This window comes from Egretta garzetta, unplaced genomic scaffold (assembly GCF_000687185.1).
Source record: "Egretta garzetta isolate BGI_Z169 unplaced genomic scaffold, ASM68718v1 scaffold268, whole genome shotgun sequence".
NCBI lineage: Eukaryota > Metazoa > Chordata > Aves > Pelecaniformes > Ardeidae > Egretta > Egretta garzetta.
Window position 1 is genome coordinate 3,627,469 of NW_009260600.1, and position 19,065 is coordinate 3,646,533.

General features: G+C 38.8%; 1 protein-coding gene across 1 annotated transcript in view; it reads right to left on the reverse strand.

The window, feature by feature from the left end:
- PARP8 (poly(ADP-ribose) polymerase family member 8) overlaps positions 1–19,065 on the reverse strand; it is a 121,345-nt gene that overhangs the window by 37,312 nt on the left and 64,968 nt on the right. The window contains exons 7-14 of the mRNA XM_009644803.2: positions 14,810–14,904; positions 11,370–11,430; positions 10,260–10,350; positions 7,262–7,328; positions 5,412–5,537; positions 2,824–3,388; positions 482–535; positions 283–378 (exon numbers count right to left, since the gene is read on the reverse strand). Of these exons, the coding sequence (XP_009643098.1) occupies positions 283–378; positions 482–535; positions 2,824–3,388; positions 5,412–5,537; positions 7,262–7,328; positions 10,260–10,350; positions 11,370–11,430; positions 14,810–14,904 (1,155 nt within the window). The remainder of the gene's footprint in view (positions 1–282; positions 379–481; positions 536–2,823; positions 3,389–5,411; positions 5,538–7,261; positions 7,329–10,259; positions 10,351–11,369; positions 11,431–14,809; positions 14,905–19,065) is intronic.

A 19,065-nucleotide genomic window follows, 5' to 3' on the forward strand; every position in this document is an offset into this window, starting at 1 on the left:
GTTGTGACTACTGTAGCACAATAGCGTTCAGCAAAATACGTCCCCCCTTTATGTTTCTGTGACAGTATACAAGCCTAATTTCCATCTCCCTTGCTTGCAAAACATTTTTTTTAAATTTACAGCAAAATCCAGTTACTGTGCATTACATTTTTGCATCTTAAAAGGATATTAGGATGAAATGCATCTGAAATAATTCAATAGTTTTGTAACAGGTTTCTGTGGTCCATTGCTATTTAAGGCATTACAAAATGCATTGTTTATTCCAGCAAGCACACGACTTACCCTCAGCATAGGGCCATTCTGGAACACGTGGGGTTCATCACAAACTACACAGTATTCATTCAATACTGGTATCCGCTGCTCAGCAAATTCAATAGTCTGAGAACAATGAAAATGAGAATAACAACATCTGCTTAAAAATAATTAACAGTCAGCTCATGCTCCACAATGTTTCATAAATGGGTAAGATATGACATCCTACCTGCACAAGAAAGCCACGGTCTCGTACCGGAATGCATTTTGCACCATAATTTTGCTGCAAGGAAGAAGTTGAGGCAACTTTAGTGTTGGTAGACTAATTATAAGGAAATAGTAAAACATTTGTATTTTTTGTGTGCAAATATGTTAATTAATATTTGCATCTAAAAAGATCTGTCATTTGCAAAAAACAGAAGTTACAAATAATCAATCCTTTTATGGTTTGCTGAGTGTGGGGTAGATTTTTAGCATTTCTTTTTAGTTCTTAAATCTGATGAGGTTTTGTATCTCAGCATCCCCAAAACTTCAGTCTCAAATAGAAACACCAGTGCCTTCACTCCATTCTAATAAACTGGCATTGGGTAACTTCTATTAGATTTTAACTGCGCACTGTCTATCCAAATATGGGTTATCTGCTTAGGCTTGAAAGACTAATGTAACTCTCAGAACATCTGAAAATCTTTTTCTTTTATGTTTATTAAGATCTCAGTTCTGTAAGCACCATGCTAACAGATCTGTGTGCTCAGATCCCACTCAAATTCTTTCTGCCTTTTCCTTTCAACACACAGCAACATAAATTAGAAGGAACTTCTGTTACAGTAGTACAAAATTCCCTCCAGGCTGAAATCTATCTCAGTCAAACCTTGTTTTGAATAAGAGTCAGATCACCTCCATTTACACCTTTTTTCTTTGGTTTTGCTTATAGGCTTATTTCCTTCCATTTCTCTAACTGCTTAATTGGGAAAATTCTCCATTTTTTCTCCTGGGACATAACCCTCCTAATTGTATTCCTGTATGAGATTGAAATACTTTAGCTGAGAACTGAAGAGAAGTTAGGGTCCCGATTCAATGCTTCCACATTCCACTGACTTCAAATTGCAGTTAGGCACCCAGGCTACCCATATATCTGGTGCCTGCATGTAAACTGTGAAATGGACTGTTGATGCCCTTCCACTAACATCAATCAAACTGCACCTGACCATGTATGTGATGATTTTCCCCTCAAAGTAAATGCATTCTAGCAATAAATTACGGGTAGTTTTTATAGCCTGCCAAGCAGGGCTTGCATTTCTTCTATATCAGCTGATAACATTAGTAATGAAACCACTCAGTCAATTCTTCATTATCTTATCAAAATCAATGGGACTTTTTCTATTAACTTCAGGAGAGAAAAGTCTTGCTATGTTAAGACATCCTCTGCTGATTCAGAAAAAAATGCGTCTCTAAACTGTGACAAGTAAAAAGTCTTTTTGGCTCACCTTAAATTAATATTGCTGTGCACATTACAGGAACCAACCACACAGTATGTATATAAATGATTTTATGACAGTATATCACTGCTTTTACATCTGATGAGTATAGCTCACAGCTTATTAAACTAATTTACCATGAGACATAGCACTCTCAATCTAATTTCATTATTCAGAATGCACTGTTTTGAATATATGCATGGCATTGCAAGCAAGAATCATCTTTTTCTTGCTGAGAACATCAAGCTATCACCAGGCTAAGGAAGTGGAGAGGACCGTCTCCTAAGTGCCTCTCCCCAGCTCTAACACGGAAAATAGATGGGTGCCTTGAAAGAGCACAAACAGACCCACTCTGAAGTACAAAAACTATCTTTTAGGAGGCAGAGGCAGGAGAATTAATTTTGAGCGCTCTTTCTTAAGTATAAGAATATGTGCTAGCCTTTGTTTTCCCAATCAATCATGTCTCTGGGGAAAGAAAGGGGGCCAGTGTGGACCCGATTCCTTCCCTGACCTCCGGCTGCCACCAGCTTGTTTGAAACTTAAACCTTTCACAAAGCACAAATGCGCAAGAGGTGAGCTGAATCATGACTGCATTCCTTCCATTTATGATGATGATCACAGATGCAAAGACCAGAAGGCGAGGTGACTTGGCACCTGAACAAGCCAATGGACAGTTGCTTCCCCCAGAAAGCAAACAGAGAAATGAGAAAAGACCTGTGTGACCAAGCCAATTTTGCAGCACAGAAGTGCACACTCTCCCTTCTTCCCGCAGCAAGAAAGGAGGCAGGGAAAGAACTGGATCACTGAACGCTTCCCATGGCCAGTAGGTACACTGAGCTGTATTCAACGTGACATGTAAAATCTGTCTTGACCTAAGCAAATTCTCATTTTATAACTTAAATGGATGTGCATGCACAGCTGTTGAAATCCTCCTTAAAAAGTTGACTCCATTGCTCTTGTCTTCCCATTTATTTAATATATCCAATATATTCACTAGCTTATGCCCCAAGTAGTAATGCCTTTGCGTTACAAGCATAACAGCATGTTTGGAAAATAATGGGAGGAAAACGAGAGGAATAAAAAAATTATTACATACAGCAGCTTGTGAAGGTGATGATGAAGATGGTGTTAAGATACCAATAAGCCCTGAGGTAAGAGAGAGCCTCCTGCTCTCTGCTATGGTGGACTCCTTGAAAGACTCCATTTTGGATGATTTAGGGGCATTGGAGTAAGTCTTGTTGAGTAACTTGTGATTCTTCAATCCATCCAATTCTTCCATTCTAAGATTACTGGAGTAGGACCTGCTTAAAAGTTTGTGGGGCTTCAAGGTGCTGTTGTGCTCACATCGAGGGTCCCCAGAACACGACCTACTTAACAGCTTGTGGGGCTTTAAAGTGATGCACTCCTCCTGCTTGACGGCTGCAGAGCAAGAACGGTTCAACAGTTTGTGCGATTTAATAGCCATTGTCTGTTCAGCCCTAGGGTCACTCGACAACGAGCGGCCAAAGGTTCTGTGAGATTTTGTGGCACACATATCCTCCGCCTTCACTGTGCTAGAGCAAGTCCTTCTCAGTAGCTTATGAGTTTTGGAGATGCCATCCTGTTCTGACTTCAGTTTTGATTTATTTTTACCACAGCCAGGTGGAGGATAACTTGGCGACCTTAAAAATAAACAAGAAGACAAAGTTGGAGAATAATCAAAATCTTGTGCAAATTAATCAAGACTACACATATGTAAAAATTTTTAAGTATTATCTGTCTTTCTGTATTTCACTAGTGATAAACACATCCCAACATTAAAAAAATGAGCAATTGTATGTAGGACTAACTTTCCAGTACCGAATAGACATCTTACTCCTATTTACACATAAGCTCATCTACCAAAAAGACAACTAACTACTTAAGCAGAAGTTAGAGCTATATCCTTACAGGTCTTTGTAAAGGTCTCTATGTCTCTAAACAAACCATATATTCAGGAAATTATCTTTGAAATGAAACCCACATATTTCTCAGCCGCTCCTCATAAGACTTGTGCTCTAGACCCCTCACCAGCTTTGTTGCTGTCCTGGTGAGGAGTCTTGCAAAGTGAAAAAATGCAACAGGTATGCTGTATCATTCTTCTATGCTTCATAAGAAACCCCAATCTTTGGAATATTTTTTGGCCTTTAATTGAATAGAAGTGAAACCCAAGGGGAGAGGCCGGCAGGTTTCCTCACCCTGCTAGCAAGTAGTGACAGTAGAAAATGCACATGGAGGTTGCTGACTGACTTGTAGGTGGCTCACTACCACCCTCCTGTCTGCAACAGGAGGCAGGAATGGCACTCCAGGGAGAGAGAGGGTCCCTGAATTTGGTTTGAGCCATCTTTGCAGGAGCCAAATCAACAGAAAGATTGGGCTGGCTTTTGTATGACCTTTCTGAATAAAACTGAACCCCAAGCTACAGCCTGCACTAGGCAATGATGTGTGGCATGGTAGGGAACAGGTAAGCTTTCTACTTAAAAGACCACCTTCCTCTTCTACCTTTGAAAAGACAAATAATCTTTTGTCATCTTTGACATTCCTCCCTCCTTCTTCAATGTGAGTGATTGCTGTACTCCCCCTCTTCCATATACAGAATTTAGAATGGCAAAATTCATCAAAAAGAAGGAATGTTCAAAGAAGCATTCAATTCAGATCACAGAAGAGATGACATCTGTCAACCCTTCATAAGTGGAAAAACATGCTAGAGTAAATAGTCACATTCCTGAAAGAGGTAATATCAGAGTCTGATTTTAGGTACACTTAAGCATGAGTAACTTGCAGAAGTCATAATGAATTCAAACGAACTCTTCACAACTACTTATGTTTTTACTGCCTTTGTTCTTTGAAATTTTGTGCCTGCCTTTCAGAAGTGGTGAACATTAAGGTTCTCAAACAGTGGAGAGGGGTGGGTGCTCAGCAGCTCTAAAAATCAGTCTTTTGTTAATGACCATTCTAGTTTTAAAAAGTTAGAACCACATACAGCTGTGGAAAGAACAGCTAGACAACCTGTCCTGGTTTCAGCTGGGATGGAGTTAATTTTCTTCCTAGTAGCTGGCACAGTGCTGCGGTTTGGATTTAGTATGAGAAGAATGTTGATAACTCACTGATGGTTTAGTTGTTGCTGAGCAGGGCTTACACCAGTCAGGGACTTTTCAGCTTCCCCTGCTCTGCCAGGGGCACAAGAAGCTGTGGGGGGGGGGGGCACAGCCAGGACAGCTGACCCCAGCTGGCCAAAGGGCTGTGCCAGACCATAGGATGTCATGCTCGTGGGAAATTGGTTGGGGGGAAAGTGATCGCTGCCTGGGGCGGGCTGGGCATTGGCCAGTGGGTGGTGAGCAATTGCATTGTGCATCACTTGTTTTGTATATTCTGTATATTCTCTTACCATTATTATTATTATGGTTATTCTTTTCCTCTGCTGCTTTATTAAACTGTCTTTATCTCAACCCATGGGTTTTACTTTTTTTTCCTTCAAACAGTCTCAGAAGCTGCAGTAGTACCTAGTTCACTTTTGATGTCATGCAAGCCAAGGGCTGGAAACCCATGAGATAAGATATAAATAGAGCACTTCTCTGTGGAGAAAAGTCACCATTTCACCTTGTGAAGTCTGCTGTGGATTTTGAACAGGATATGGTGTTAACAACTCACTTTCCTTGCTATTACCTGCGCAATGTAGAAAAGATGTGCAGAGGGGATTTCACTTTTTTGTCAGACACCTTCTTATTGTGCGTACAATTAGATTTCTCTTTGCTGTTCTTCCACTGTTGTGTAACAAATGTCTGCATGATTCTGCAAATTAAGAAAGAAAAAAAGATTTTATCCTAGCCAAGACAAACTCATTTTAATACTAGGGTCTCTCTGTTCACCACATAGGTGACGTGATGAAATGTCCTCACCCTACAGGCAGAGTTTTTCTGTCATGTATGTGGACTGATGACTGGGTGCCTCAGCTCCTAAAAAATTATTTTTTTTCACCTAAAACTAATTTACACAGAACTCTTTTTGAGAATACAGGCTGCGTAAACAACCACTGCAAGACCACAAACAACCACTGCAGGTATGCCTCTCATGGAAATCTAGAGACAAACAGATTCAAAGGCATCCCACCCAACCACAAGCATCTGTCTCTCTAGTGACTACAGACGTAAGCTACAGCATCCACACTGCTCAAGTAGGAGCATATTCTCCTAAGGCACAAACATGAAGGTAGGGATGTTGAATATTACACTACCCAAAAAGAGTTTACAGAGAAGATGGAGCCAGTCACTTCCCAGAGATGGACAGCAAAAGGCAGTGGTCACAAGATGCACCAAGGAAAGCTAAAAACATAAAGGTTATAAAAAGATGACATCCACAACAAGAGTGATTACATACAATAGGTTGCCCTCAAAGTCTGGAGATGTCACAGCTCAGCTGCCTGAGACTCTGAGTGAACTAATCTAACTTTGAAGTTAGTGTTACTTGGAGTAGGAGGTTGCGCTGGGTGACCTCCAGCAGTTCCTTCCAAGCCAAACTACTCTGTGACTCTAATCTAGTCTTTGAGTGATAAAGTCAAAGTGGAAGTCGGCATGGATTTTACTGAAAATTTAGTGAATCTTCAAAGATTAATATACTGTTGCCACAGCCATAAGGGGCCATGGGGTTCATGGGTATGCTGACTTCTGCTTAACTGTGAATTATGCAGCTGTGCCCTTGAAAATGTCTTATGGGAACCTTTAGTAATTACCTGGTGCACAAATCAGAGACAGCCTAAGTACTGAAACGTTTTAAGAGACTGTTCATGTCTGGGGAGCTTTTAATTTTTCTTCTTCAAAGTCATGTACCAGCGATTTCAGTAGCACTGCTTCATTTTAGGATTATGAAAATGCTGCACTGAATTCTTCTGAACACACAAACAGCAAAAGATGTTTTTTTTTCTTAAGGGATTCTTCATGTTGTAATCATCAGATATGAAAGCCTATATTCTTGTCATGTTATTACACATATGCAAGCATATGTGAAAATATGACTCAGCAGAATTTGATTAAATTGAATTGTACCATGAACATATGAAACTGCTAATTTTTTCAACTATTCTCCTCTCTTGTCCTCAAAACATGGATGGCCTAATTACTGTGGTACATCCCTAGAGGCCACCGTGGAAGCATAGCCCCCGTAGGGTATGCATGATGCTCAAAAAGATTCCTGCTCCAGAGGCTTCACCATCCAAGCAGAAGCATGAAATTGAACACTCCTTGCTACAGTCTTGAACTTTTGTAGCTCACTTCCTAAACGGCAGCAAAGTGACAGAAAACCCTGCCAGGAAGCACAAATCAGGTTCTCCCTAACAACTGTCAAAACTGAACTTAAAAAGGCAAATCCTGTTATTTTTTTATTTAAAGAAAAACAAGTTCAAAACACTTTGATCCAACCAACCTGACAACCTGTGAATTTTATCCTACTTGACATGGTCCAGGAACTAAAGAGAGTGTAATATTTGCCTAAAACCAGGGGTTTACACTTTCTAAACTTACTTTTTCAGCTGATGTCCCAGCCCAAATCTTTCCTTAGTAGAGATCTGAAATACATCCACAGTTGGCACTACAGAAAAAGAAGATATTGTTGATATATGCAGCAATAATCAAGAACTCATGACCATGTTAGTCATATTTAAGGACTCTGTTCTATCTGGACCTTTACTAGAAATAACGCCATTGAAGCAATGGTGAAAGTGGACATGTCATCTAAGCCTATTAAGAAACGAATGGTCCTTTTTGGCATATCAGCCAATATAATTTATAAATTTACAAATTAGTATTTCAGAAATTGAATTCCCCCAAATTTATCTCTTCCCACTAATTCTAATTATAAAAATATGTCTCTGTTTTTTATACTATGCAAGTACTAGAGTGCAGCATCAGATTAAATGTATCTAGACTGGTAATTCATCTCGCATAATCTCTTAAAGTTTTTTCCAAGTAAAAAGTCTTTCCACACTACAGTTCCTGTGACTATGAAGAAAATCCAGAATGGAATACACTAAATTAATTAATATCTGGGTTTTCTTTCTGAGGGTGTTTCAATACAAGTTCCATAATCATTATCTAAATGCTTGACATAGTAATTCCAGTGGCCAAGGATTACCCTGAATTTTCCCCAAGACCCGCCCTAATGTTGGTATATCCATATTTATCTGTCAGAAAATTGAAAGGATACAGGGTGAAGGCTGGAAATTAGCTCCTGGTATTACTAAAATCCTTTAATAACATTTACTAGATAGAAGTGGCTGATGGAATCCAGCACTTGTTGAGAGCCTCAGGTCCTCAAGGCAGGACAACAGCCAACACATATTGCAAGCACAAATAGACTTTTTCCTTCATATTACATAAGGTGGTAATGATTACAGCAAAATAAAAAAGGAATGAAAACAAAAAATCTAGGGTTGGCTCAAATTTTATTAGAAAAAGTAAATCAGTATTTTAAAATCTATATTATTCTGATCACTCAGAGAGCCAGACTTTATTCAGAATGTCAAAGTTTATCCTTTAATTTTGCTTTAATAAATTAAATTTAAAAATAAAATACAATGTATTTAACCTGGCCATCCAATTTCACTTAGTTCAAAGCCCCGTAGATGCCCTTTCTCTAATGTTATTATTCAAATATAAACTCGTATTTTAAAATCAAACTGAAGATTTTTTCAAAAGGGATGAATGTTTGATTAAGGAATAGCAATGCATTTAGATTGTCAAATTTAGGACACTGGGGTGGGGCGGGGGTGGGGAGGATATTTCCAGTGTGAATCATCATACCTATACCAGCAATCTTAAAATCTGACATCCAGACTATAATTGTTGTCTAAGCTCTACAGCCAGAAGAGACAGTCTGGTACCACCAAAGCCTGATTCATTCTCATCTAAGACAGGTTTTTAAGGCACGTGGGAGAAGCTGCCCACAAGTACAATAATGAGACAAGATATTAACTAGAAGAATGACTATCTAAAATGAGGATATTACACAGCTACAAGGTGGTACAAATGCACCTGCATTTCTGTTTCTTTTATGAATCAACAGAAAGTACTATAGGAGAAAAAGATGTAGCATGAAGTTATGGCCCAGTAGTCTCAAAACAGCACATTTAAGGGGAAAGAGGAATTCACAGAGAAAGGGTCTTGTTAACACAAAAGATGGTGGATCTTACTGTCCTTTTCTGGTAAATAAAAGAGACATGGCTGCATCAGCAGCTGAGCTCATAACACCAGTATCAGTGAAGCACTTGCCTCTGGCCCTGATCTTTCGTTTCTTGGTACTCAGGCAATCCCACAATCAGTCAGCTGCAGGACTGGGAACTAAGTTTCCCGGTTTAACCTTGTCAACGGTGCAGAAGGAATCTTCTTGTTACTTCTCATTTCACTAGATCATTTCTTACTGCATGCTGCTCTTTCACGCTTCACCTTCTCTTATTTGCTGCAGTTCTTTATTTTTTAAATTACATTTTGATAGAAATATTCTGAATACTAACCTTGCTACCTGCTATGGCAAATACATATTTTAAGATCTGCATATTTACAGAAAAGATTGAAGCAATAAAATACAGACAAAAAGACCAAAGTCGAGCAAAAAAAAAAAAAAAAGATTGATGTAATGAAAAGCTTATTTGAATGAACAGAACATAGCTTATAGTTAGAATCAGCAGGCAACATGTCCTACAAAAATAGCTCATTGGGACAGATTTGGCTAAACATATTATGACTGGAAATATCTATTCATTTTCCAGAGGCAGTATTCTCCCACAGATACAAGCCTGAACTGACAGCTTGCACTGTAAGCCTCCAAAGCCAGGCAAGTTATGATCCAAATTGCAACTTAGTTCTGACTTCTCACTATAAAAATATATCTGAAATTGACTTTTGCATATGAATGTTTCCCTAACTTCAAAATCAGTTGATTCTTCAGGAATTTGACCGTTTTTACTCTCATGAGTAAGCTTTACTTATTTAAAGGAATCTTTACTCATTTAAAATCTCATTCAAATCTAAAGATTCCCAGAGTTCACACAGTCATTTAGAAACCAGAAGCTGAAAAGACAATTATCATGGCCTGATGCTGCAAAGGTGTGTAGAAAAGGGCATATTAATGTGCTGCACAGATCTATGTATGTATACCTTATCAGTGATATCTCATCTGTGCATATGATCCCTGATTTCCAAAATCAGGAAATCACATCTTAGAAACTGTAGATCTTTATTCCTTAACCCTGGTTCTCAGGGGAAGCAGTTGCATTTCAAAGGATATCAGGAAAACAAGTTCCAAAAATCAACCTATGAAAGTTTAAATTAGATGCACATGTGATTACTGAGGGCCTAGGCATGCAAATATATGTAAGCGTAACTTCAAACCAGTAGGACCACTCTCAACAGTAGATCTAAGCACATGTAGGATCAAAGATTTAGCAGTGGATGAGTACCACCCAGTATATGGTTCAAACCAAGACACCATACAAGGCACATGAAGAATACACAGGTGACTGACCTGGACCATTTAAGTACTGTGTAAGTGAGCAGTGCAATCGCACTATTATAGGCTCTGTGCGAATTACATCCCAAGCCACAGCAATCTCTTCCTAGTTCAAGACAGAAAGAAAACAACAGACACCATTAGCCATCATGAGGAACTGCTGCATTTTGTCAGTCTACCTGAGGGTTGTTAAAAACACCATCCATCCATTTTACCCAGTTGTGGATAACTACTCCAACTATAAACTTGAGACTTATGACAAACTATTGCCTGCCCCTGAGAGCAGTGTTAGACTGGTTCCCGCTGTCGGAGCACAGGTTTGTACACAACACTACATCTACAGCGCAGGCAGACATATTCCCATCTATCAAGAGATACTGCTTCAAAGCTGAGAAGCAAAGGAGCAAATAAAGATGGAAACTCATCCCATAACACAGGGCAAAGGAAATTTTTGCTTCTTAAGACTGATTAAAATAATTCAAGGTATGATCAGGTTGGTTAAATTTTACAAAAGCCTCAGAACAACTATCTTATGTCCTGTGCTGATCTGAGAATATGACATATCTGTGAAGAAGCATTAATTTTTATTCTGTGTCTAGAGGGCAGGAAGTTACTGCACAGATGAGGTAAGGAATTGTGGAGTTAATGACAGCATAACTGTTACAGAAGTGACGCTGCCAGTCGACAGCACCATTGCTTGTGTCTCCTTTGCCACTCAAGCTGCTCCCTAATCAGCTGCAGATGTGGAGAAGCACACAGGAGAGCTCGAGCCAAGGTCTTCTTTTCTCCAGGACTCTGTGAAGTGCTTTCACCTAACTACTGTCCAGGATAGCAAAAAAAGATACGTATTTCATTTATATCAGTTAAAACATTTACCATTCATAAAACATGTTTGAAAGAAAATACACATGTAGTAAATAAAAGCCTGTGAAGCATTTTAACAATGTGATCATAAAAGGAAAAGGAAACCTTTCCACTGAGTAGTGATCAATAATGTGACAGCCACTTGTGAAGAGGCTCCAAAAAAGGAAAGCCTCAGTCAGTGGTTGTCTAGAGAGTCTGATGTGTAGCAGAATTAAATGGGTATTAATGTTCATTATGTAATTCTGTGATTAGATTACTTACATCAAGAAAGCTAACATCAATATGCAGATCAATATCTACATCATCAATGGCTCCATATTCCCTGCAAGGAAAGAATTACATTACATTAGAGCTCTTTAATATACTCTTCAGCCCAGGAGTACTTATAACAGGGAAGATTTTATAAAGGATAATCTTGCCTGTAAGATCAGAATGATTATAAAACACACATTTACATAGATTGGATCAATATTCCCAGTGGGTGACTGTCTGCTGCACTGAAACTTACTTTCAGTGGATCTTGCTTAAACAGGCTAAATCTTTTTTCCTACTAATTCCCTCAAATTCTCCCTCCATTGCTGGCATGTATTTTTGTCTCGCATATTGCACAAATAAATCAAGAAAATAGTAATGGTCACATGCTGTTTCTATTTATGACAAAAGAAAACCCTAGTTAATTTTCAAAAGTCTTTCAGGTTAATAGCCAGTAGGAGAGGCTTGAGATAAATCATCGAAGAAAAATACAACATAGCCTAGAGGGTGGCATATTATACCTGTGGGATTGCTTCATACATTCAAGCATTTGTTTGTCAAAACATAAAGATTGCCCTGCAATGCACCCAAGGCAATCATTACTTTATTTTATCTGTTATGAGTAGTATTGCTGGAATCCCCAAGGTTCAGATTAAACTTATGCTCAGAGGTGTTGCATTGCCATCTGAAATCTTACATTTAAAGTGTGACTTTTCTACCTCTTATTTTCCGACTCATTCTGATTGCCCTCCCCCAATGTACTTGAAGACTTCTGAAAAACAGGGCTAGAAAATACAAATTCATACGCCTAAGTAAAAAAAATTGCTTTCCTTTTTATTTAAATCACTGAACTGGACAATAACATAAAAGTGCAATCACTGTCAATTTTTCACTGATTAGCTGCTAGTCACTGGGTTTTTTTCTTTACACTGCATTTATATGCTTATTCTCACAGTGACTTCCATGCTTTTCTATTAAACTAGACTAAGACAGTGCACAGTAGCAGTTGTGCATAAGTAAGCTGATAAGGTAATTTTGAAATATAAAAATATTTTTGTGAATACAAAGGAGCCCATGGTAGGACCTAGCTCACATTGGAAAAGCCTTGACCTCTTGTGAAGTTTGGTGGAGGGAACTCCTTCCACCAAACCTCAGCATCACAATGGTTCTCTCTGATAAGGGCAAACCCGGATCAGATGGTCCTCACATGGCAGAGATGGCTGGCCAGGACTGTGTTACCACAGCCACTCTGACAACTGCTCCAGAGCTGCATATACAGGCATTCACTGACCTCCTACAGCTCACTGAAGACTCAGCTTTGAGATAGTGAAATTCTCCACCTACTGAGCAGCTTAGCCACAGTGCCCTCAGATTTTTTTTGTTAATTTTCCAGAAGATCCAAAGAATAGATTGCTATGAACTTTTAAGTAATATTTATAAACGTAGGCTGGTGTTACTCACATGACTGAGATTCAAAAGGCTGTGAACAAGCATAATTTTATAAATTAAACAGAAACATAGCTGTGCTAATGAAATGCAAAAATATTAGTGGAAGAAAGGATAAGATACAAATAAGTTATAACCATGGAATTTCCATACGCACTGAAATCCCTTTGCCCTCACTCCATTACCATCCTAGAAAATGGATTTTAGGCACATGATGCTGACTTTAGTTTTACATCCCCAAGCTGAAAGGGGGGAAGAAATCATGTTTTCTTCCAGCACTGGCAGCTTACGATTTGCAGCCTACAATGAACACATTTTGATTTTGAAGCTCCCAGAGGTCCTCTGTCCATCAGTGCATAAGCAATGTAAATAGATACTGAAGAGTTTGGCTCAGTAGGACCAGAGGTCCTTCTCACAGCTTTGGTGGCCAGATTTCAAAGGGCAGTGCTGAAAAGCATGCAGGTACAGGGATTTCTCTTTTATATGTACAGCTGACTCTGTGACAGCAAGAGACTACTAAAAGAGGGCCAACTGCCTAGGAAATATGCATTTTAGTGGGTGTCACTGTCAGACAGACTTTTCTCTCCACGGAGAAGTGGAGCTGCAGGAGAGGGATGAAGCTGAATGCTTAATGCTGTGTTTGTAATTTCCAAGAATTTATGAGTATTTTCAACAGCAACAGAGTGGAAGAAGCAATAAAATTTTCCACATGCCAAAAGCAGCCACAGATGCCAATTTCTACTACAGTGAGCTCAAGGAGATCACAATGCTTCCAATGAAATAGTTGATTTAATAAATTAGATGCATTAAAGCTTTTGAAAGTTTACATATAATGCTTCGGTTTTAGAAGCCTATTGTCAGGGTATTCTCAATTTCATAGTTATCAGTCTGGCCACTAAACATTTATATCATTCATTTCCCAAACCAGTATACAACTATTCGGATTTCAATTCCCCAGGTCCTCAAAATGTAATGAAATTTCCACTTAATTTGAAAAGGTATAGTACACCATAGTTGTAGATATGCTCTCTCAGACAAAAATAACAGAGCTTATTGTTTAGAGATAAATAGGAATTGTTACTTGCAATATATGTATGCCTAAAGTTATTATCTTCTCTGCACTTTATTAGTTGATTTGTATGACAACTTTGATATTTTCTTTGTAATACATCTGAGAGGTCTATCACATCTTGCCTACCTGCTATTCTTATGAAATTATTAAGATTGCATATGTGGAAAATCAAGTTACAGGAGACCTGAAGCGTATTAAAAATATCATATGGCTATGCTCTATAGCAGAGTCATGCATGCCCAATGGAATTTTTGTGTAATTACGCTTTGCAATCCACCTCTGACTGAGGTTCCACCACCCCTGTATAGGATAATTTAGATTCCCACTATTAAAAAGCTTTCCTAAAATCTAATCAAATTCTTGTTAGTTGCTAACACAGCTAGTTTCTTACTATCTCTCTCATGAAGACAATAGAGAACATTTGATTGCTCCTCCTATCCACAAACAGCTTTTTTGAAGAAGAACTGTTACTATGTCTTCTTCTCTTTTTTACAGACTAGACAAATCCAATTCCTTCAGTCTTTCCTTAGGGAAAACATTTACTAAATCTCTTATAATTTCTCTTGTTCACCTCCAGGGCAAAAGACAATATGACAGAAAAGGAGTTTAACAAGGGTTTAGAGTAATGCTGAATAGTAACCTTCAACAAAATACAACATCCTGATCAAAAACCAACTGAACTGCAAAAAACAATGATGTTTTAGAACAGGCTTCCAGGGCTTGTTCTCAGCACAGCCAGTTGTATCAGTACTCAACCACAAAAAAAACCCAAACCAGCACTATTGCTAGCCAGCAGTGCTCCTTCCTTTTGCCACACAATATGCAGGAATCACGAGAAAAGACTTGTGCTTTGGCAGTGAGGGAAAGTCCACATGGAACTCAATGTCGAAAATGTTAAAGGTTCCACAATATGAAAAAGTCAATGGCATACCTGAGAGATACTGCATTAGGTCCATAGATCTCTCTCACTGCTGTCAAATCAGCTTCCAGCTGTGGGTGCTTGTGAAGTTCTCCATCGTAGCTAACCTACCAGGAAAAAAAAACATCCTAGGAGTTCTTATTTATTTCATTACTGGCACTTGACCTAGGCTCTTGAAAGTTCCCCCTGCAAAATATGCTGCATAAAGATTCCTTAATGCCACACTCAGGAAGGACACTGAGGTGGTGAGACTGGATGAGATTTGCAAAGCAGGCACCTCTGCATCAAAATTTTTTGAGGGTCCCAATCCTGTTTGTGGGAAGAGAAACTGCGAAGTACTCATCACTCTGTACTGTCTTATACTTGGGTTTGTTCTGAGACACTTACAAATTTTAAAACTGTTAAGTAGGAGAAGAACTAAATCTCCCCAGTCATATCATCCCAGTCCAACCACTACAGGGCAAAGGTTTGCTCCCTTTTGCTTGTTGTCATACTCATATATATATTAGACACAGAATGATGTGAGCTCAACGAGAGAAGCATGAAACCATTCCATAAACCAAGTGTCTCAGCGTCTAAATTACATTTTCAACCTACCCATTGGCTCTATTTTATTCACCCGCGTAATGATATCAGATGAAAAAAAAAAAAATAAAAAACAGTTTCCCATTTTAAGTATTTTACCAGAGAAGGTGTAAAGAAAGATGTATTTAGACATCATCCCCATTTGTTTTCAATTAGTGCTTACACTATAAAGCAAAACTTGTGAGCTGGTTTGGCCGAACTGTATGAAGTCAAAATAATTAATATCCTCCTACCTTCTTGTCCTGGTTTTGGCTGGGATAGAGTTAATTTTCTTCCTAGTACCTGGTATAGTGCTGTGTTTTGAAACTAGTTTGAGAATAGCTAAGTAGTACTTATGCTAAATCAAGGGCTTTTCAGCTTCTCATGCTCTACCAACTGAGAAGGCTGGGGATGTACAAAAAACTGGGAGGGGGCACAGCCAGAACAACTGACCCAAACTGGCCAAAGGGATACTCCATACCATATGATGTCATGCTCAGTATATAAACTACAGGAACACTAGCCGGGGGCTAGTGCTTGGCATCAGTTGGTGGGTGGTGAGCAACTGCGTTGTGCATTACTTGCGTTGTATACTTTCTTCTTTGTTGTCTTCTTCTTCTTCTTTTTCTAATATTTAAATTATTAAACTGTTTTAATGTCAGCCCTGGAGTTTTCTCACTTTTACTCTCCCGATTCTCTCCCCCATCCCACCAGGGGGTGAGGGAGCGAGCAGCTGGATGAGGCTTAGTTGCTGGCTGGGGTTAAACCACGACACTTCTACAAGGACCAAAATACCTCTTTAGGCTTGTAACAGTCTAATCACAGTCTATTACTACATCTTTACAACAATTAGAATGACAATAATTCCACAAAAGTTGATGAACTCCCTAGATTTGGACAGATTCAGAAATGAGAGTACGATTTGGCATGTACCTTTGACAAATTCAGAGAGCAAAGCACAAGAGTGGAATGTATCCCTTTAGACATATATATAGATCCTTATACAGGAATTCCTGCAGAGAATTCTTGCTGTTGCAGAACCGTATCTAACTGCAGTACTGTTTCTTCCATTTGTACATCCAAACCTGTAGGAGACCAGTGCTGTGACACTTTCAGCTCTGATATCTGGAGATGTACATTTCAATCTAATTAAATACATTTCAACAGAATTAAGACAATAATCAGCTGATCACCTTTTAGATGTGAAAACTAGCAAAGAATAATTTGATTAGACTTAGAGTTCTTCAAATATAAGGCACAGAACTCATCAGCATAGCACAGGCATGCGTTTATCAGAGATTTCAATGACATTCATGACCAGAAGGGTATAAGCCAAGTACCCTTCCCTTGTTTGGGCAGGCATGTCAGAACAATCTTCCAAGTAGAAGAGCATGGGAAGAAAACCATTTGGGTTTTTTTTTTTTTCCCTCACTTTAGTTAGGAGAAACCCAATCCTTTTTACATGCTCATTACTCAAAGATGAATTCTTTAAAGATGCATAAATAATTGCTGTCCTGCTTCCAAAGGCAGCATGGCAATCATTTCACAAATTGTAGCTGTGGTGCACCTGTCACCTTTGTTGGTCCTAAACCACGTTTTTCTAATCAGTTTTGTGTATCAATAATAGTAAAATCCAAAAGGAACACTATGCAAAACACTGAACTGCTCAACATAATGTTTTCTCCAATCTATTTCCTGATGGTAAGAGGTTATGAACTTAAAAAGCAGTGTTCTGGCAAATTATAAAACCACAGTATGGTATTTTCCACCCCTGAATTAGTGCCACAGACATGCTGATGTACGCAGAGGAGACTGCCAGAGTTTTGTATATCTGCATGTACAAGTATGTCCTGTAACTGAAGCACAAGAGAGAGGGGGAGAGAGAGCCAAAGGCAGCAGTATTACTGTTTCAATCTCCTGATCTCATTTGCAAATGTAGAAGATAGATAGAGATTCAAAGCAAGAATTAACAAAGAGTCTCGGGGAAAGTGAATATAAAAGCTAAATAAATCTGATAATTTTTCTGCGTCTGAAGGGTCTGTGTTTAAGCAGTCTCAGTTTTTAATCTGAGACCTGATTCAGATTATTTTGTCCCACATAATGACAAAAGGTTGCATTTTTAAAGGAGATTAAGTGATTTACAAACCTAAATCCCATTGAAAATCAATAGGACTTAAGCTATTGAATCACTTAGCTACTTTAAAGTATTTATCCATTAAATCCTTAGGGAGGATTACAAGCAGGTGCCTAGGAAGCAGATACAAACATTTAATTTATGATCAAAAGGTCGTATCTTGTTTTTACTGCCCATCAAATGCCATTTCCCATATTCCATGGTCTTCGTTTCATCAGCTGCTCTCTTGCCTTTCCAGCTGCAACCACTCAGAAATGTTAAGAATTATCCCTGACCTCCACCTTTCCCAACTGTATTGCACACAATTAGACTGGCATCTATTCCCTCTAGTTGCTAAAGTCAGTATTTTTGTCCCCATTCTCTGTGGGCACAGTACACACGTCTCAAATGAAGCAGCTTGCCTTGCCTGTTCCCCACATACACAGTCAACTATTTTGTCTTCCCAATACACCCGATGCTCACTTAATAACTCTCATAATCACTTTACTGGAAAAAGGACTGTTCTTTTTATCTCTCTAGGGACTTCTGCTCATTACCCGATTTCCTATTTATTTTCTGAGGTCTTCAATATTTTCCTTAATTCTACAGGTTTTCTTTAGAATTTTGTCTTTTTGACAATGAAATATTAAATTCAAAATTCCCTTTTTTCTCTCTTGTTAAATATAATTTCTATGATGTCTTTTTGTTTGCTTGTTCTCCTTATTTTGTTTTTTGAATATTCCATACTTAAGACATTCACAATCATCTGATATCTTATTTTTATTGCTGATCTAACTGTATTTTTTTTTGCCAGTTATAATTCCTTCAATTAAATGTATTACCTTAAAAAAATGACAAGGCCATATAACGTAGTTTCCACTCAAATATAAGGCAACTAAATTCTAACCAGTATTGCTTATTACACAGCTCTTTTACACCTTGCAAAATTATGTACTGCTCTCTGCGTTCATATCTCATAGACAGCATTAATATTTATTCATTCATCTGGGCACCAGCAGGCATCCTTTACCAAACGTATTAGTGCTTGTTCAAGAAATAAGCACTCCCAGCTGTTTGCTGCCTATTCCTTCGCCTTGAGGTTACTGCCCTTTCTGTAGAGCTGAAAAATGGAGCCGGTACACAAAAGTCATCACTACAGGGCAAAATCAGAAGAATTTTCCTCTCAGGCAGATTAAAATAAGACATCACTCGTCGCACCGAAGTACACGTACACAGTCCTCCCCAGCACTCCATGGGGCTGCAGGAGTCGGCAGCTGAAAGGAAGCGAATCCTGCAGTCATTTCTAAAGTGAACATGAGTCAATACACCATGTCAGTTACTTCTGACACTGAAAATACGTTCTTTCCGTTCCAGTTTCAATATCGCTTTTACTAGCTTTTTAGGGGTGTGCTTTTGTTTTTCTAGAGTAAAGCACCTCAACATGTATTTTGTGTTCAAACCCCAGCGTGCTGCTGGCTCTGCAAGAGAAGAGGCTCGGCGATGTCCTGCTCATCAGCATCCCACGCTCTCTGCACCGACCCAACTGGCTGGCACGGCTCTGTGCTCCTGCAGCCTTGGCTCTGTGCACCCA